We start from the raw sequence: 20,946 nt of genomic DNA on the forward strand, positions 1-20,946 counted from the left end.
TCAATTCTCTGATTCTTTGATTGGGTGGACAACATGTCAGTTCATGCTGCAAGAGCTCTGATTGGTTGGAGGACATCCTTCGGAAGTTGCCATAATAACTGTGTAAGTCTATGGAAGGGGATGAGAACCATGAGCCTCCAAGGTATTGTATTGAAATCAATGTACCCAGAGGAGGACGGAAGATAGCTGTCCTCTGGCTTACACCATGGTGCTACCCCAGAGAGCACTGTTGGGGCTACTGTAGAACTTCATTGCAAAACAGTGTTTTAATTATTTGGTGACATTTGAATATATTTAGTATAGTTTAATCAAAAAATGATAACTTTTTAATGTTTCACTATTTTTATTTTTCTGAAATTCACTGAGGAGGATGGTCCTCTCCTTCCTCCTCTGAGGTGCCTCCACTGGTAGAGACACTGAATTTAGAAGTATTTTTCTTCCCTGACGTCTAGTTTACAGTACCAAAACATCTTTGTAGGAATATTATTATCTTCAAGATAAAGCTGAAATTGTTACTTGCAGTCAACACATTCTCAAGGACTTCTTACAGAATTAGGACTCAGTTGTCTGTTCTCCCAATCCATCAGGCAATTTAGGTTGAAATAAAAACACAGGGAATCCAAAAGTGAGTGATTACTGCACAAAAATGCAGGTTTGACTTTATTTTTTTCAAACACATTAGAAACTAAAAATAAGAACACAATTTTTCACATTGTTGTTGCCTGGAGGCGTTTTTCTGCCAAAGAGAAAGGAACCCAGATGGAACAGAGAAGACAGCCATCATCAACGCTATTAAACATAAGGACTTTAAAAAAACACCTACAGTTATTGTTTCATAAATAGGCGCAGCATGATGAACAGACTTGGAGAAAGAGAGATGGGAGTGATCAGAAGAGTGACGACGAGCCAGATGTCAGGGTTATATATATTGCCACTCTACCAATCTGTCTCTACCACTCTCATTCTGACGCTTTCTACTGATAAAGAGAAACAACCTCAGACACAGGAGTGGGATGAGAATCCATGTAATCAATATGCCCAGAAGTCGTACCAAAAAAGATGTTTTCCTTGTACCAAATCTAACTTTTTATTTGTCTAATTTCACAAAACTCATATTTTGTGATGTTTTCCAGGTAAAGGGCAGCCAAAGTTTACGACTTTATTTCAGAGAATGGAAACTACTGATTTAGCAAGTTTTATCTTACAAATATCATGATTTTGAAAATGTTTACGCCCCAATAAAATCCAAACAACTATAACAGCCGTTTAATCAATTTCCCTTCTTTGATAGTTAAATTAAAACCAGTGTGATCCAATTCACAATCACACTGCACTTGAAAAAAGCTTTTGTTGTTATACCCTAGGACCAAGAGTAACACAAAATTCTATGTACAGCTTGAGGTGATGTCTATACTAACCAGCCTCGGCATAGTCCACAGAGGATCCTATGAACATGATCAGCATCAGTTTAGAAAGAGCAACACAACACTGCTCAAAGACACAACAGTCTCTAAGGCAGTCCAGTAGCAGAGAGCGAGAGTGAGAGATAAAGAGGTATAGAAATATAATAGGTGTTCTTTATTTATTTTTTCAAATGATAAAGATGATCTTGCTTTTCCTTTCAAAATAAAAGTCAATTTGGGGTTTTGGTTTACATCTTGCGATGTGTGGAAAAAAAGACCTAAGAGCCCCTAAGTGCTAAATGAACTTCTGGGATTTGAACACTGGTCTACCATAACGCTTCTACGTCACCAGCTTGTCTTCCTCAAAACACAACCCAGTGACATACCAATAATGATCCAATGACACGTCAGTAGAGAGGACAGTACTGCCTATTCTTTCACATCTCTGAACACATTTATTTGTGCCTTTATGGGCATGCATTGCAAAGTCCAAAAACATTAACTTGACATTTGTATCTAATATCAGGTGAGGGTAGAGTGTGGGTCACAAAGAATCCAAAACCCACTCATGACATCAGTATGATTATTTTCAAAGTAGATCACAAAGAATCAAAACATATCAAAATATGGATGTTTTGGAAAATGTGCTTCTGCCTTTCTTGTTTGAGTGACGGTCAGATGGTTTAGCCAGAGTGGGGGGTGGTGGTCAAGGAGTTTCTTCTGGGGTTGAGGGCAATGCCTTGGTCCAGTGAACGCAGAGTGGGACCGAATGTGGACCGGGTCGGATTGTAGTCTGTTCCGGGGCTGGTTTTGTGGAGGTTAGAGGTCAGATCAGGTCAGGAACAGAGGCTTGTCTCTCTGAAGAGCTCTGAAAGAAGACGAGATGGAGGAACAATGAGGAATAATAATCACATAATAATCAATCAATCAATAATAATCAATCTCTTAACATGTGTTGAGACCCTTGACCCTTGAAATATAATTAAAATAGAGTTTGATTGATTGATTGCAACTTGGGTTCAGACTGGAAGAGTGAAACAAAATCACCTACTCCTGGAATACAAAGCTCAATGGAGAATCTCCATTCTAAGTACTTCTTAGTTCATAATTGGACCTCATCTATTTCTGGGAAACCTGCCCTAAAGGTCATTCAGAGTATAAACTCCGTTCATACTCTCATATCTGATGTGTTTCTCTATTGTCATCCTATATAATAATGATGAGTATTCTGAGTGTGTGAATAGAATAATGGGTGTATGTAGAGCTGTGGTGGTCATGAAATGTTGTCAGCCAGTAACTGTCATGCAAATAACTGCCCGAGTGAGTGAGAGTGAATTCCTACCCGTTGCCACAGTATTCGCTGGTCCAGTCGAGGTGCTGGCTGGGCCCATTCCGACACACCTGTCTGTAGTCCATGGATGGGGACAGTCCCTGCCCACCGGACGAGTTGAGCATGTTCTGGAATTCTGACTGGAGAGGGAATCCCTGGAAAAGAGAAGTCTAGCATTAGAGTCCATGTTTTCCAGTGTTATCCGTGTTAATCTACTCTGAGATACATTCAGTTACTAGAGTGGCCTAGGTCAAAGATTCTAGAATGTGCCGATAATGGCAGCCATCTTGTTCATGGATACATTTCAATTCACTCTAATTAGAATGAATGGCAGAAGAGGCACAGGAGTTGCATCCAAACTTAGGAGCATGTATTGCAGTGCCAAAGTGCATCTTAGTAGCATGTACATATGTTCTTTCCATGACATTAACTGACCAGGTGAATCAAGGTGAAAGCTATGATCCCTTATTGATGTTACTTGTTAAATCCACTTCAATCAGTGTAAATGAAGGGGAGGAGACAGGTTAAAGAATGATTTTTAAGACTTGAGACAACTGAGACATGCATTGTGTATGTGTGTCATTTAGAGGGTGAATGGACAAGACGTGACTTTGAATGGGGTATGGTAGTAGGTGCCATGCGCCCCAGTTTGAGTGTGTCAAGAACTGCAACGCTGATGCGTTTTTCACGCTCAACAGTTTCCTGTGTGTATCAAGAATGCATTGGAGTCAACATGGCCAGCTTCCCTGTGGAACGCTTTCGACACCTTGTAGAGTCCATGCGCCGACGAATTGAGGCTGTTCTGAGGGCAAGAAGGGGTGCAACTCAGTTTAGGAAGGTGTTTTGTACACTCAGTGTACAGTCGGGTTTTGAGAATGACACAAATATTAATTTCCACAAGGTTTGCTGCTTCAGTGTCTTTTGATATTTTTGTCAGATGTTACTATGGAATACTGAAGTATAATTACAAGCATTTCTATCATGACTTCCGCCGAAGTTGGTCCCTCTCCTTGTTCGGGCGGCGTTCGGCGGTCGACGTCACCGGTTTTCTAGCCGCCACCGATCCACTTTTCATTTTCCATTTGTTTTGTCTTCATTGTACACACCAGGTTTCCATTCCCATAACTATGTTCCTTATTTAACCCTCTGGTTCCCCCCATGGTTTTGTGTTTGTTCTGTGTTGTCGCTACATTTTGTGACCTGGATTGTTTTCCCTGCGTGGAAATGATTTTGTTGTCGTATTGAGTAAAGTCCGTCACCTGGCTCCGTCCCACCTGCTTCACATCGACCCTTAATAATTTCATAAGTGTCAAAGGCTTTTATTGACAATTACATGAAGTTGATGCAAAGAGTCAATATTTGCAGTGTTGACCCTTCTTTTTCAAGACCTCTGCAATCCGCCCTGGCATGCTGTCAGTTAATTGTTGGGCCACATCCTGACTGATGGCAGCCCATTCTTGCATAATCAATGCTTGGAGGTTGTCAGAATTTGTGGGTTTTTGTTTGTCCACCCGCCTGAGGAATGACCACAAGTTATCAATGGGATTAAGGTCTGGGGAGTTTCCCTGCCATGGACCCAAAATATCGATGTTTTGTTCCCCGAGCCACTTAGTTATCACTTTTGCCTTATGGCAAGGTGCTCCATCATGCTGGAAAAGGCATTGTTCGCCACCAAACCGTTCCTGAATGGTTGGGAGAAGTTACTCTCGGAGGATGTGTTGGTACCATTCTTTATTCATGGCTGTGTTCTTAGGCAAAATTGTGAGTTAGCCCACTCCCTTGGCTGAGAAGCAACCCCACACATGAATGGTCTCAGAATGGTTTACTGTTGGCAAGACACAGGACTGATGGTAGCGCTCACCTTGTCTTTTCCGGACAAGCTTTTTTCAGGATGCCCCAAACAATCGGAAAGGGGATTCATCAGAGAAAATGACTTTACTCCAGTCCTCAACAGTCCAATCCCTGTACCTTTTGCAGAATATCAGTCTGTCCCTGATGTTTTTCCTGGAGAGAAGTGGCTTCTTTGCTGCCCTTCTTGACACCAGGCGATCCTCCAAAAGTCTTCACTGTGCGTGCAGATGCACTCACACCTGCCTGCTGCCATTCCTGAGCAAGCTCTGTACTGGTGGTGCCCCGATCCCGCAGCTGAATCAACTTTAGGAGATGGTCCTGGCGCTTGCTGGACTTTCTTGGGCGCCCTGAAGCCTTCTTCACAACAATTGAACCGCTCTCCTTGAAGTTGTTGATGATCCGATAAATGGTTGATTTAGGTGCAATCTTACTGGCAGCAATATCCTTGCCTGTGAAGCCCTTTTTGTGCAAAGCAATGATGACGGCACGTGTTTCCTTGCAGGTAACCATGGTTGACAGAGGAAGAACAATGATTCCAAGCACCACCCTCCTTTTGAAGCTTCCAGTCTGTTATTCGAACTCAATCAGCATGACAGAGTGATCTCCAGCCTTGTCCTCGTCAACACTCACACCTGTGTTAACGAGAGAATCACTGCATGATGCCAGCTGGTCCTTTTGTGGCAGGGCTGAAATGCAGTGGATTTTTTTGGGGTTGATTCAGTTCATTTGCATGACAACGAGGGACTTTGCAATTAATTGCAATTCATCTGATCACTCTTCATAACATTCTGGAGTATATGCAAATTTCCATCATACAAACTGAGGCAGCAGACTTTGTGAAAATTAATATTTGTGTCATTCTCAAAACTTTTGGCCACGACTGTATACTGTATACAACATTTTGTTACATTACAGCCTTATTCTAAAACATATTAAATCGCTTTTTCCCCCTCATCAATCCACCCATAATGACAAAGCAAAAACATTTTTTTTTTTTTTTTGCAAATTTATAAATAAAAAACCCTGGAAATATCACATTTACACAAGTATTCTGACCCTTTGCTATGAGACTCGAAATTGAGCTCAGGTGCATCCTATTTCCAATGATCATCCTTGAGATGTTTCTACAACTTGATTGGAGTCCACCTGTGGTAAATTCAATTGATTGGACATGATTTGGAAAGGCACAACTCTCTATATAAAGACCCACAGTTGACACTGCATGTCAGAGCAAAAACCAAGCCATGAGGTTGAAGGAATTGTCCATAGAGCTCCAAGGCAGGATTGTGTCGAGGCACAGATCTGGGGACGGGTACCAAAACATGTCTGCAGCATTGTATGTCCCCAAGAACACAGTGACCTCCATCATCTTGGTTTTTATTTTTAATACATTAAAAAATATATATAATAATGTTTTTGCTTTGTCATTGGGGTATTGTGTGTAGATTGATGAGGAATTTTTTTTATTTCATCCATTTTATAATGAGGCTGTAACGTAACAAAATGTGGAAAAAGTAATGGGGTCAACACCATTCGGAAAGTGTAAATACTTTTCTGAATTCACTGTACATACAGATGGTTAGAATCTCACAAGTTGTTATGGAGTCCGAGTCCACATCACGCAATTCCCATGACACTGATGTCTCTTACAAAACCTATAACAGCCAAATCAAGTCACGTGCAGGAATGTGTAAGAACATCAGACCAACTCAGGATGGTAAGTTGGTGGTTGAAGATATCCCTCTAGTGGTGTGGGGGCTGTGCTTTAGCAAAGTGGGTGAAGTTATATCCTGCCTGTTTGGCCCTGTCCGGGTGTATCGTCAGATGGGGCCACGGTATCTCCCGACAACCTCCTGTCTCAGCCTCCAGTATTTATGCTGCAGTAGTTTATGTGTCGGGGGCTAGGGTCAGTCTGTTATATTTGGAGTATTTCTCCTGTCTTATCCAGTGTCCTGTGTGAATTTAAGTATGCTCTCTCTCTCTCTCTCTCTCTCTCTCTCTCTCTCTCTTTCTCTCTCGGAGGAGGAGGAGGAGGAGGACCTGAGCCCTAAGACCATGCCTCAGGACTACTTGGCCTGATGACTCCTTGCTGTCCCCAGTCCACCTGGCCGTGCTGCTGCTCCAGTTTCAACTGTTCTGCCTGCGGCTATAGAACCCTGACCTGTTCACCAGACGTGCTACCTGTCCCAGACCTGCTGTTTTCAACTCTCTAGAGACAGCAGGAGCGGTAGAGATACTCTGAATGATCGGCTATGAAAAGCCAACTGACATTATACTCCTGAGGTGCTGACCTGTTGCACCCTCGACAACCACTGTGATTATTATTATTTGACACTGCTGGTCATCTATGAACATTTGAACATCTTGGCCATGTTCTGTTATAATCTCCATTCAGCACAGCCAGAAGAGGACTGACCACCCCTCATAGCCTGGTTCCTCTCTAGGTTTCTTCCTAGGTTCTGGCCTTTCTAGGGAGTTTCTCCTAGCCACCGTGCTTCTTCACCTGCATTGCTTGCTGTTTGGGGTTTTAGGCTGGGTTTCTGTACAGCACTTTGTGACATCAGCTGATGTAAGAAGGGCTTTATAAATACATTTCATTGATTGATATAACTTGGATAACTGATCCGTGGATACTATGGATGGGAAAGTATTGTATAATTCTCTATAGCAGTACTGTACACAGATACACTATATAAGAATCTGTGAATTATATAATCACCACCCATGTTAAGTTATAGTATGACACAAATAGGCTCTGATAGACATGAGTGCATCCTAAGTGCTCCTGGGGTGCTGTTCTGCCGTAGTCCCAGCGCTGCACCCAGCCTGTGTGTGTCAGGTTGGATACTGCGACTGCAAAAAATTAAGAATATCCATGCAAATAAAGCAAGTATTGTAGTATCCTCAATGTATGAGTTGGTTTTTGGACGGAGCTGTCCTGTAGAGAGTCCATGGTAGAAGTGAGTGTACTCTGAGGAGGTGGACCCTAGCTAGCTGGGGTAGGGGGAGAGACAGAAGGTGGGAAGTAAGAAAGGAGTAGTTATTTTAATTATGGGAGCAGACATTTTAATGTTGGGGTTTCTTGAAGAGTTTTTATTTTTTTTGGGGGGGGGGGGAGAAGTGGGACAGATAGAGGAGAGAGAGAGAGAGAGACAGAGCGTATGAAAGGGAAGTTAATCTGGGCGCTACGCTACAAACCCTTCTCTAAAAGAGAGGGGACAGAGAGGGGACAGCAGGTGGCTGAGTTCTCTTCCCCCTCCTCAGACTCTCACCTATTCAGGCATTGTTCCACAAATTCTTCTCCTTCACTCCATCACAAAGGCCCCATCTGCCCCTTTTGTATCTCTCTCTTTCCCTCCCTCTCCCCCTTTCCCCCACCTCCTCATACTCCCCCTTCCCCTACTCGCTTAGCTCAGGGGAAAAGTTTGAGCCCTGATGTTTTTTTTGTTTGCGCTCTCTCTCTAACAAAATATGCAAAATTGAGCGAGGAAGGATTATTACTCCCCGCGGGATTTAAAAGTCCCCAATAAAAGAGGGATCTGAGCGCTGGGGGCTTAGTGGCAACCAAACCCAAACCTCCGTTTAACCATTTTCCCACTATTTTCTCCACGGACTGACACAGCCATACAGGCAGCCCCATACAGGCAGCTCATCTCAAATTGGACTTCAGACAAATTCATATTCTAATCCGTATGAAGACTAGGCACCCCTCCACAACCTCCTCCCCCTCTCCTCAAATAAATGTTCGATCAGCCACAGCAACAGTTCATTTGCCTGCTGAGCAGAGATAAAGAGACAAATGGCAGTTCCTCTCTTTAAAGAAAACAACAACGATTCCCACAATGCTTACTGAATACCTAGTCTACAATCTCAAAGCTACAGCATAAAGACACTATCTTTCTGTTATGTTCTTCTAAGAAGGTTAAGTCATCTAACACATTGGACAGGTGAGAGTGGTAGGACACAGTCTAATCTCTCGTGGACACTGGACAGACTACGTAAACATAACCAAATTCCGTGAGCTTTTAGTTCTGGGTTAACCGAGATTAGACACAGTCAAACTACTAGGATAGGTTGAGTAGCCTTTTCTATATTGATATAACTCGTCTAGGACGTGAGTGGCATAGAGAGTTAGGCTTGAAAGCCACATCACAGTAAAAAATGATAATTCACCACATCGCCTTTACCTAGAATCTCCCACAAACCCTCCCACGGGTCCTGTGTTGCTCAGTTGAGCACGGCGCTTGCAACGGCAGGGTTTTGGGTTCAATTCCCATGGGGGACCAGTATGAAAAGGTCTGCACTCACTACTGAAAGTTGCTCTGGATAAGAGCATATGCTAAATAACTCAAACGTAAATGTTGTTTTGTTGTTCATTCTAGGTAACACGGACACAAAATCAGAAGGTATGTTTATTTCTCACTGAAGAGGTCTGTCACCTATTCCCCTGCATAGCTGTTTCCATAACGACCTGGTCCCCTTATCAAACTAATGTCCGTCTCAAATAACACCAACCTATGGAACTCTGGCCAAAAGTAGTACACTATAGGGAATTTTTATTTGTTATTTTATTTCACCTTTATTTAACCAGGTAGGCTAGTTGAGAACAAGTTCTCATTTACAACTGCGACCTGGCCAAGATAAAGCAAAGCAGTGTGAACAGATAACAACACAAAGTTACACATGGACTAAACAACAAACAAGTCAATAACACAGTAGAATTTTTTTTTTTTAAAGAGTCTATATACATTGTGTGCAAAAGGCATGAGGAGGTAGGCGAATAATTACAATTTAGCAGATTAACACTGGAGTGATAAATTATCAGATGGTCATGTGCAGGTAGAGATACTGGTGTGCAAAAGAGCAGAAAAGTAAATAAGTAAAAACAGTATGGGGATGAGGTAGGTAAATTGGGTGGGCTATTTACCGATGGACTATGTACAGCTGCAGCGATCGGTTAGCTGCTCAGATAGCAGATGTTTAAAGTTGGTGAGGGAGATAAAAGTCTCCAACTTCAGTGATTTTTGCAATTCGTTCCAGTCACAGGTAGCAGAGAACTGGAAGGAAAGGAAAGGCGGCCAAATGAGGTGTTGGCTTTAGGGATGATCAGTGAGATACACCTGCTGGAGCGCGTGCTACGGGTGGGTGTTGCCATCGTGACCAGTGAACTGAGATAAGGCGGAGCTTTACCTAGCATGGACTTGTAGATGACCTGGAGCCAGTGGGTCTGGCGACGAATATGTAGCGAGGACCAGCCGACTAGAGCATACAGGTCGCAGTGGTGGGTGGTATAAGGTGCTTTAGTAACAAAACGGATGGCACTGTGATAAACTGCATCCAGTTTGCTGAGTAGAGTATTGGAAGCTATTTTGTAGATGACATCGCCGAAGTCGAGGATCGATAGGATAGTCAGTTTTACTAGGGTAAGTTTGGCGGCGTGAGTGAAGGAGGCTTTGTTGCGGAATAGAAAGCCAACTCTAGAATAGATTTGAGATTGGAGATGTTTGATATGAGTCTGGAAGGAGAGTTTACAGTCTAGCCAGACACCTAGGTACTTATAGATGTCCACATATTCTAGGTCGGAACCGTCCAGGGTGGTGATGCTAGTCGGGCGTGCGGGTGCAGGCAGCGAACGGTTGAAAAGCATGCATTTGGTTAAACTAGTGTTTAAGAACAGTTGGAGGCCACGGAAGGAGTGTTGTATGGCATTGAAGCTCGTTTGGAGGTTAGATAGCACAGTGTCCAAGGAAGGGCCAGAAGTATACAGAATGGTGTTGTCTGCGTAGAGGTGGATCAGGGAATCGCCCGCAGCAAGAGCAACATCATTGATATATACAGAGAAAATAGTCGGCCCGAGAATTGAACCCTGTGGCACCCCCATAGAGACTGCCCTCCGATTTGACACACTGAACTCTGTCTGCAAAGTAGTTGGTGAACCAGGCATGGCAGTCATTAGAAAAACCGTGGCTACTGAGTCTGTCGATAAGAATATGGTGATTGACAGAGTCGAAAGCCTTGGCCAGGTCGATGAAGACGACTGCACAGTACTGTCTTTTATCGATGGCGGTTATGATATCGTTTAGTCCCTTGAGCGTGGCTGAGGTGCACCCGTGACTGGCTCGGAAACCAGATTGCACAGCGAAGAAGGTACGGTGGGATTCGAGAAGGTCAGTGATCTGTTTGTTGACTAGGCTTTCGAAGACCTTAGATAGGCAGGGCAGGATGGATCTAGGTCTGTAACAGTTTGGTTCCAGGGTGTCTCCCCCTTTGAAGAGGGGGATGACTGCGGCAGCTTTCCAATCCTTGGGGATCTCAGATGATATGAAAGAGAGGTTGAACAGGCTGGTAATAGGGGTTGCAACAATGGCGGCGGATAGTTTCAGAAATAGATGTGTCCCTCCCACAGTCCTCTTGTCACGACTCCGACCGAAGGACACTCCCCTTCCCGTTCGGGTGGCGCTCGGCGGTCGTCGTCGCCGGCCTACTAGCTGCTACTGATTATTTCCTCCCCCTCCTTATGTGTTGATTGTGTGCACCTGTTTTGAGTTAGGTAGTAGGCTTTATTAGTCAGCCGGCCCGCAGGGTTCCTTGTGCGGGATTAATTATTGTGATCGTCTGTTTGGTGTACTTGTCTGCACGTCTATTGGGTTTTGTGTTTTCCCATTTTGTGGGTTTTTCCCTGGACAGTTTAAGTCCCCATGTTTGGGGCATTTGTTTGTTCTGTACGCCCTGTGTTTTTGTGAGGGTTGGCTTATGTTCAGCGTTTATTCAGTGCATTAAAATAGCACTCCCCTGAACTCTCTGCTTCCTGCGCCTGACTCCTCACCCACTACACTCAGACCGTTACAGAATCCCGCACCGCCTGGAATGGAGTCAGCAGGAGCAACAGCCACTCCCCTCCCATCGATGGAAGAGAGGGTTCTACATCACACCACCATTCTCCATCGGATCGGAACGGGGATGGATCTGGTGATGGAGAGAATGGACCGATGGGAGAGAAGCGGTCTCCTCTCTCCATCTTCGGCCCCCCCTCCTCAGGACTCCCCATCTCCAGACTCCAGCACCCTCCGTCTTACGCTCCCAAGGGTCTATGATGGAGCAGCAGCAGGGTGCCAGGGGTTCTTACTCCAGCTAGAACTGTACCTGGCCACCGTCAGACCTACTCCCTCGGGAGCGGAGAGGGTGAATGTCCTCATCTCCTGCCTCACGGGTCGTGCTCTGGAGTGGGCAAATGCAGTTTGGAACGGCCCAGACTCTGCGAAGGAGCACTACCCCGAGTTTTCTCGCCGTTTCCGCGCCGTGTTTGACCATCCTCCAGATGGCCGAGCGGCGGGAGAACGACTATTCCATCTCCGGCAGGAGAAAAGGAGCGCCCAGGATTACGCGTTGGAGTTCCGTACCTTGGCAGCAGGATCCGGGTGGAACGACCACCTCAGGTGTAGTCTCCGGGAGGACGTCCGCAGGGAGCTAGCGTGTCGGGACACCTCTCTTTCCTTGGATGAGCTAATTGACATGTCCATCCGACTGGACAATCTGCTGGCTGCCCGTGGGCGTTCGGAGAGGGTCCTGTGTGTTCCACCACCCAGCACCTCCACTCCTGTTCCGATGGAGTTGGGAGGGGCTTTGCCGAGGGGTACCGGAGGAGGAGGCTCCCTCTGCACCAACTGTGGTCGGAGAGGACACACGGCTGATCGGTGCTGGGGGGGGTCCGTCTGGGAGTCGAGATGGTAGGCGGAACATTTCTCGATCACCCCAGGTGAGTCAGCACCAAACTCACCCTGTTGGTCACATGTTTGTCTTGATTTTTCTCGATCACCCCAGGTGAGTCAGCACCAAACTCACCCTGTTGGTCACATGTTTGTCTTGATTTTTTTCCTTAAATTTTTCCCCTCTTCCCAGCATAGGGCGCTAGTCGATTCAGGCGCAGCTGGGAACTTTATGGATCGCGGACTTGCTATTAAATTAGGTGTTCCGCTTGTGCCGATAGATTCTCCCTTTACCGTGCACTGCCTAGATAGCCGGCCATTAGGGTCAGGGGTGGTCAGGGAGACCACAATCCCACTGGACATGGTAACGCAGGGGAACCATAGGGAGCGTATCAGTCTCTATATTATTGATTCGCCTGCGTTTCCAGTGGTGTTGGGGATTCCCTGGCTGGCCCGGCACAATCCTAAAATTTTGTGGAGACAGGGGGTTCTCCAGGGGTGGTCAGAGGAGTGTTCTGGAAGGTGTCTGGGAGTTTCCGTCGGTGCCACCTCGGTGGAAAGTCCAGATCAGGGTCCCACAGTGTGCATTCCCCCCGAGTATGCCGATTTGGCAATCGCTTTTAGTAAAAAGAAGGCAACTAAATTACCACCACATCGACCGGGAAGGGATTGTGCGATAGATCTCCAGGTAAACGCTGCGCTTCCCAAGAGTCACGTGTACCCATTGCCCCAAGAATAGACGTTGGCTATGGAGACATATATCACGGAGTCTCTGGGACAGGGGTACATTCGGTCCTCCATTTCACCCGTCTCCTCAAGTTTATTTTTTGTGAAGAAAAAGGAGGGAGGTTTGCGTCCTTGTATTGATTATAGAGGTCTAAATGCCATCACAGTGGGGTTCAGCTACCCACTACCTCTCATTGCTACGGCAGTGGAATCCTTTCAGGGAGCGCAGTTCTTCACAAAATTGGATCTCAGGAGCGCGTATAGCCTGGTGCGTATTCGGAAGGGAGACGAGTGGAAAACCGCATTTAGTACCACATCGGGCCACTATGAGTACTGCGTCATGCCGTATGGGTTAAAAAATGCTCCAGCCATTTTTCAATCCTTTGTAGACGATATTCTCAGGGACCTGCACGGGCAGGGAGTGGTTGTTTATATCGATGACATTCTGATCTACTCAGCCACTCACGCCGCGCATGTGTCTCTGGTACGCAAGGTGCTTGGTAGACTGCTGGAGCATAACCTCTACGTCAAGGCTGAGAAGTGTGTGTTCTCCAAACGAGCCGTCTCCTTTCTGGGTTATCGCATTTCCACCTCGGGGGTGGAGATGGAGGGTGACCGCAGTAAGGCCGTGCGTAATTGGCCGACTCCAACCACGGTAAAAGAGGTGCAGCGGTTTTGGGGTTTTTCCAACTACTACCGGAGGTTTATCCGGGGTTTTGGCCAGGTAGCGGCTCCAATTACCTCACTGCTAAAGGGGGGCCCGGTGCGGTTGCAGTGGTCAGCAGAGGCGGACAGAGCTTTCAACAGGTTGAAGGTGCTGTTCACGGATGCACCCGTGTTGGCGCATCCGGACCCCTCTCTAGCATTCATAGTGGAGGTGGACGCGTCCGAGGCTGGGGTGGGTGCCGTGCTATCACAGCGCTCGGGTACGCCACCAAAACTCCGCCCCTGCGCTTTCTTCTCGAGTAAGCTCAGCCCAGCGGATCGTAACTATGATGTGGGGGACCGGGAGTTGTTAGCGGTGGTCAGGGCTCTGAAGGTGTGGAGACACTGGCTTGAGGGGGCTAAGCACCCCTTTCTCATCTGGACCGACCACCAAAATCTGGAGTATATTCGGGCAGCTAGGAGACTGAACCCGCGGCAGGCAAGGTGGGCCATGTTCTTCACCCGATTCCGGTTCACTTTATCATATAGACCAGGCTCCCAGAACGTGAAGGCGGACGCACTGTCCCGCTTTTACGACACGGAGGATAGGTCCACCAAACCTACTCCCATCCTTCCGGCCTCAAAGCTGATGGCACCGGTGGTGTGGGAGGTGGACTCGGACATCGAGCGGGCGTTACGGGCTGAACCAGCGCCTCCTCAGTGTCCGGCGGGGCGGAGGTACGCGCCGCTTGGTGTTCGGGACCAACTGATTCGGTGGGCTCACGTCCTACCCTCCTCGGGTCACCCTGGGGTGAGGAGGACAGTAGGGAGCCTTCGGGGGAGGTATTGGTGGCCTACCTTGGCTAGGGACGTTAAGGTTTATGTCTCCTCCTGTTCGGTATGCGCCCAGAGTAAGGCTCCTAGGCACCTTCCTAGAGGGAAGTTACAACCCCTCCCCGTTCCACAACGGCCATGGTCACATCTATCCGTAGATTTCCTGACCGACCTTCCCCTGTCTCAGGGCAACACCACGGTTCTGGTGATTGTGGATCGGTTCTCTAAGTCCTGCCGTCTCCTCCCGTTGCCCGGTATCCCAACAGCCCTACAGACTGCGGAGGCATTATTCACCCACGTCTTACGGCACTACGGGGTGCCGGAGGACATCGTTTCTGATCGGGGTCCCCAGTTCACGTCCCGAGTATGGAGGGCGTTCATGGAGCGTCTGGGGATCTCGGTCAACCTGACCTCCGGTTATCACCCTGAAAGTAATGGGCAGGTGGAGAGAGTAAACCAGGAGGTGGGTAGGTTTCTGCGGTCGTACTGCCAGGACCGGCCAGGGGAGTGGGCGAGATACATCCCCTGGGCGGAAATGGCCCAGAACTCATTACGCCACTCCTCTACTAATGTGTCCCCCTTTCATTGTGTGTTGGGGTACCAGCCGGTCCTGGCACCGAGGCATCCGAGCCAGACCGAGGCTCCTGCGGTGGAGGAATGGGTGCAGCGCTCCAAAGAAACCTGGAGGGCCGTCCAGGAATCCCTTCAACAGGCTAGTGGACGGCAGAAAAGGAGTGCTGACCGCCACCGCAGTGAGGCCCCCGTGTTTGTACCAGGGGACAGGGTCTGGCTCTCGACCCGAAACCTGCCCCTCCGCGTGCCCTGCCGGAAGCTTGGCCGCAGTGTGTAGGGCCGTTCAAAGTCCTGAGGAGAATAAACGAGGTGTGTTATCGATTACAACTCCCTTCCTATTATCGTATTAACCCCTCGTTTCATGTGTCTCTCCTCAGGCCGGTGGTAGCTGGTCCCCTACAGGACGGTGAGGTGCTGGAGGTCCCTCCTCCCCCTCTGGACATCGAGGGGTCCCCGGCGTATACGATACGGGCCATTCTGGACTCGAGACGCCGGGTGAGGGGCCTGCAGTACCTCGTGGACTGGGAGGGGTACGGTCCGGAGGAGAGGTGCTGGGTACCCACCAGGGACATTTTGGATCCGTCAATGTTGAGGGATTTGCATCGCCTCCATCCGGATCGCCCTGCGCCTCGTCCTCGAGGCCGGTGTCGGCGCGCTGCGGGAGCCACGCGTCAAGGGGGGGGGTACTTTCACGACTCCGACCGAAGGACACTCCCCTTCCCGTTCGGGTGGCGCTCGGCGGTCGTCGTCGCCGGCCTACTAGCTGCTACTGATTATTTCCTCCCCCTCCTTATGTGTTGATTGTGTGCACCTGTTTTGAGTTAGGTAGTAGGCTTTATTAGTCAGCCGGCCCGCAGGGTTCCTTGTGCGGGATTAATTATTGTGATCGTCTGTTTGGTGTACTTGTCTGCACGTCTATTGGGTTTTGTGTTTTCCCATTTTGTGGGTTTTTCCCTGGACAGTTTAAGTCCCCCTGTTTGGGGCATTTGTTTGTTCAGTACGCCCTGTGTTTTTGTGAGGGTTGGCTTATGTTCAGCGTTTATTCAGTGCATTAAAATAGCACTCCCCTGAACTCTCTGCTTCCTGCGCCTGACTCCTCACCCACTACACTCAGACCGTTACACCTCTCTCTAACACAACTGTTCTGTGGTTGATTGGTTTATTCATTATTTTCTTTGTTTCTTGGTGCGTTTGTATTTTATTTCCAGGACAATGCACAACTTCTCTGTTGCATTATTGAGGAAATTAGCCCATTGAGCTCCATTTTGTATTCTTGTATGTATTCTCTCTATATATGAGAGAGAGATGCTCTTCCAATCTGTGTTGTTGACTAGCCTCTACAGAGAACTCATCTCATTTCCTGTGTGTGTGTGTGTCCTGTCCTGTCTGCTAGACTGGTTTCATCAGATAGCCCTGCCTGCCTGGTGTTTTGTCTCCACCACTGATGCATTCATCAATCTCAATGTGCTGCTGTTGGCATCCTTATATCACATCATCAGCCTAATGCATTTGTTTATTACTGGGAGAAAATGGAACATGGGGGATTGTGTGTGTGTGTGTGTGTGTGTGTGTGTGTGTGTGTGTGTGTGTGTGTGTGTGTGTGTGTGTGTGTGTGTGTGTGTGTGTGTGTGTGTGTTAGGGATGGCACGATTACCATATAACCTACGGTTATGGATAAAGACCGCCATGAAAATAAAATAACCTTCATAACCACTTAAAAATATATTCAACAACATTTTGTGAGGGGGAGGAACAGCTGACTGAAGATGAGACAGCCGGGCATCTGAGTGATTTAGTCCATTTCTGGTATAACATGGACTCTTAACAACATGATGATACTTTGTTGCCCCTTGCTGAAACATGCAAGGTGTGGAAGCAAGCGATGAATAGAATGGAATAAACTCATGGGTACACTTGCAACGGCTGCCTGATATTGTGATGGAATAATTTCCTTGGTAATGTAGAATTTTCATCCAAATGATGTTAACTGATGTGGCTCATGCAATGGAATGCATTTTTTGTCATGTCAGTTGAGTTGAATCAACAAATCACAGCACATATTGATGGGTACACTTCCTGCTTTTACTTCCTGCTTTGCTCCTATGGGTACACTCGCAATGGCCGCCAGTCCACCCATTATGCCATCATTGACTTGAATGGGATTCCCATTCAATTTTTTCTATTTCTATGGCAGCACATGTGGTCAGAAGCGGAGGAAAGGGGAAAATGTGAAGAAGAAAATAATTGCTATTCTAAAGGTTATTACGTAGTCCACAGTCATTTGGCTGGCCAATTACCGCCATCCACAATTCCATGACAGTCACAGACCTAGTGTGTGTGTGTGTGTGTGTGTGTACAGTATCAGGCTGGCAGATATGAATACATCCTGGCTTGCCCTCAGTCTCTGGCCCTGAGGGAACTTGAAGGGACCGGATGTGATTGTAAATAACATGAATCATAGACAGTATAACATCATCATCAACACATAACACACACACACACACACACACACACCTTACACTCTCCATTTGATGTGGTTGCATCACGTATGCATGTTTATGTGAGTGTGTGTAGCTGTACATTGTAGGTGACCATGTTTAAGTGTATTACCACAATATGCATAATATGTACAGTGTGGAACTCACCTGGGCCATGAGTGTGTGTTTGTGTGTTGAACTCACCTGGGCCATGAGTGTGTGTTTGTGTGTTGAACTCACCTGGGCCATGAGTGTGTGTTTGTGTGTTGAACTCACCTGGGCCATGGAGGGCGAGTGCAGAGACAGCGGGTGTCCGCTGAGCTGTTGCTGGTGGTGCATTCCTAGGTGAGAGTGGGAGTGGAGGGGCGGGCTGATCTGGAGGGGAGGGGTTGTCGCCGCCGCCATGCTGCCCAGAGACACTCCGCCTGGATGGGGTCCACTGGCCCGGGGGGCCACCCCCCTGGAGAGACCCTGGAGGGGGGACAGGTGGGGGCTGAGGCCGGCCTGGTGCTGCTGGGACTGCTGTTGCTGGTGGTGGGGGTGGGGGTGGTGGCTCTGGTGGTGGTAGGGGTGGCTCATGTAGAGGCTGGGGTGGGAGTGATGGGGGTGGGGGTGCTGCTGGCCTGATCCGGGGAACACGGGGGGCTTGGGCCCCAGCATAGAGGTGGCCTGGGACACCTTGACTTCACCTGGATCAATGTAACTCTGAAGGAGGGGAGAGAGAACAGGAAAGACAGAGATGGAAGAGGGTAAAGAGTGTAACAGTGTTACCTTATCAGAGTCATACAGTCATAGAGAATCAACTGACCACAGCTCTCATGAAGACATGTTTATGTCTGGGTCCCTACCTGTGAGAGCAGGCTCGCTCTGTACGCAGCCAGCTGTTTCAGGTACTCCTTCTTGGCCGTCTCTGTCTTCTTTTTGTACACCTATAAAAACACCAAGAAAGAACAGTAAACATTTGCACTTTGGTTGCCAATTCTTTCTCTTTTTTTTAATGGGGTTAGTGTTTTTGTCATATGAATGTGTTATAATGCTTCATAAAGTATAATAGCTGTAGTTGGGGCATCTGGATAATACTCAAAAGCTTTCCAATTTATATAGGACTAGATTGTTCCTCTTCACTATCCATCCATCTGTCTGTCTTTGCCTGTCTGTCTGGGTGTCATTATTTACCGATAATAAATCTGGTCTCTCTCCAGGAAGTACATTGTCCTGTCCTCAGACAGACATCCACCCTCATTCCTCCACCCTCACACACCCTCTGGAGGTGTGTGCGTGTTTGCATAAGAATGTGTTTCTGTGTATGTGTGTGCGCGTGTGTGTAATAGGACAATAGCACAGCGCTTACTACAATAGAATAAATATGGAAAAGCTTGCTCTACTATTTGCTTATGTCAAGAGGCCATTTGTTAGTCGAAACACACAGTAGCATGATTCACAGTAGCAGAGCCACAGGACCAGGGAGAGCCAATGACTTCTACTGTGAAACTGTGACAAGGTTTGAAATTCCAAATTAAAACAAATAGCATTTTTGTGAGGACAATAAAGTTTTTTTCTAATCTAATTAATGTATTCTAATCTATTCTATAGCATCAGTGGGGCTGTTCCTGTTTAATGAAGTCGAACAAGGAAGTGTACAGTACAGTCGCGCACTTTGGCCCTTTGTTCTGCAACCAAACAATCATGTCCTGCACTTTACAACTTCAAACCCCACTCATTTAGAAAAAAGGGTTGAATTGTCCTGTATTTCAGTCAGACATTACAACCAGTCACGTTGCGCTAATGAAAAGATATACAGTGCCTTCAGAAAGTATTTACAAACACGACATTCTTACATTTTGTTGTGTTACAGCCTGACTTTAAAATGGATTCAATTGAGATATTTTGTCACTGGCCTACACCCAATACACCATAATGTCAAAGTGGAATGATTTTTTCAAATTCTTAAAAAATGAAGGGCTGAAATGTCTTGAGTCAACAAGTATTCAATCCCTTTTATAGCAAGCCTACATAAGTTCAGGAGTAAACACAACAAGTCACATAATAAATTGCAGGGACTCTGTGTGCAATAAGTGTTTAACATGATTTTTGAACGACTACCTCATCTCTGTACCCCCACACATACAATTATCTGTAAGGTCTCTCAGTCGAGCAGTGAATTTCAAACACAGATTCAACCACAAAGACCAGGGAGGTTTTCCAATGCCTCGCAAAGAACAGCACCTATTGGTAGATGGGTAAAAAAAGCAGACATTGAATATCCCTTTGAGCATGGTGAAGTTATTAATTACACTTTGATCAATACACCCAGTCACAACAAAGATAGAGGCGTCCTTCCTAACTCAGTTGCCGGAGAGGAAGGAAACCACTCAGGGATTTCACCATGGGGCCAACGGTGACTTTAAAACAGTTACAGAGTTTAATGGCTGAGGATGGATCAGCAACATCGTGCTTACTCCACAATACTAACATCATTGACAGTGTTAGGAGTGTGTACGGGAGGCAAAGTTAGGTGCAGGAGAGCAGAGTGCAGTAAACAGGCACACTTTAATTCCGGTCCAAAAACGACAACACATAAAAACATAAACGTGCCAAAAACACGGAACATAACAAAAGTATGGTGCCTGACAATATCCACATAACAATAAACAATTACACACAAAGACATGGAGGGGGACAGAGGACTAAATACATGCAGTGTGGTTATGGAATGAAAACCAGGTGTGTAGGGAACAAGACAAAACAAATGGACATATGAGAAATGGAGTGGCGATGGCTAGAAAACCGGTGACGCCGATCGCCGCCCGAACAAGGAGAGGAGAACGCTGCCCGAACAAGGAGAGGAGAACGCCGCCCGAACAAGGAGAGGAGAACGCCGTCCGAACAAGGAGAGGAGAACGCTGCCCGAACAAGGAGAGGCGCCGACTTCAGCGGAAGTTGTGACAGACAGAGTGAAAAGAAGGAAGCCTGTACAACAAGGCACTGCAGTTATTTTGCAAAAAATGTGGCAAAGCAATTCACTTTTAGTTCTGAATACAGTGTTATGTTTGGGGCAAATCCAATACAACTCTTTACGGAGTAGCACTCTCCATATATTCAAGCATCGCGGTGGCTGCATTAGTTTATGCTTGTAATCATTAAGGACTGCAGAGTTTTTCAGTAACTAAAATAAATGGAATAGTGCTAAGTACAGGCAAAATCCTAGAGGAAAACCTGGTTCAGTCTACTTTCCAACAGACACTGGGAGATGAATTCACCTTTCAGCAGGACAATAACCTAAAACACAAGGCCAAATCTACACTGGAGTTAATTACCAAGAAGACATTGAATGTTCCTGTTTTGACTCGTCTACTTGAAAATCTATTGCAAGACCTGAAAATGGTTGTCTTGTAATCATC

At 46.7% G+C, this 20,946-nt stretch overlaps 1 protein-coding gene across 1 annotated transcript in view; it reads right to left on the reverse strand.

Moving 5' to 3' along the window:
- Window positions 1–626: 626 nt before the first annotated feature.
- tox (thymocyte selection-associated high mobility group box) overlaps window positions 627–20,946 on the reverse strand; it is a 99,418-nt gene continuing 79,098 nt past the window's right edge. The window contains exons 7-10 of the mRNA XM_036966420.2: window positions 18,394–18,474; window positions 17,822–18,250; window positions 2,746–2,888; window positions 627–2,271 (exon numbers count right to left, since the gene is read on the reverse strand). Coding sequence (XP_036822315.2) covers window positions 2,235–2,271; window positions 2,746–2,888; window positions 17,822–18,250; window positions 18,394–18,474 — 690 coding nt within the window. The 3' untranslated portion in view covers window positions 627–2,234. The remainder of the gene's footprint in view (window positions 2,272–2,745; window positions 2,889–17,821; window positions 18,251–18,393; window positions 18,475–20,946) is intronic.

Source organism: Oncorhynchus mykiss, chromosome 28, assembly GCF_057628025.1.
Source record: "Oncorhynchus mykiss isolate SJ-2025 chromosome 28, ASM5762802v1, whole genome shotgun sequence".
Classification (NCBI taxonomy): domain Eukaryota; kingdom Metazoa; phylum Chordata; class Actinopteri; order Salmoniformes; family Salmonidae; genus Oncorhynchus; species Oncorhynchus mykiss.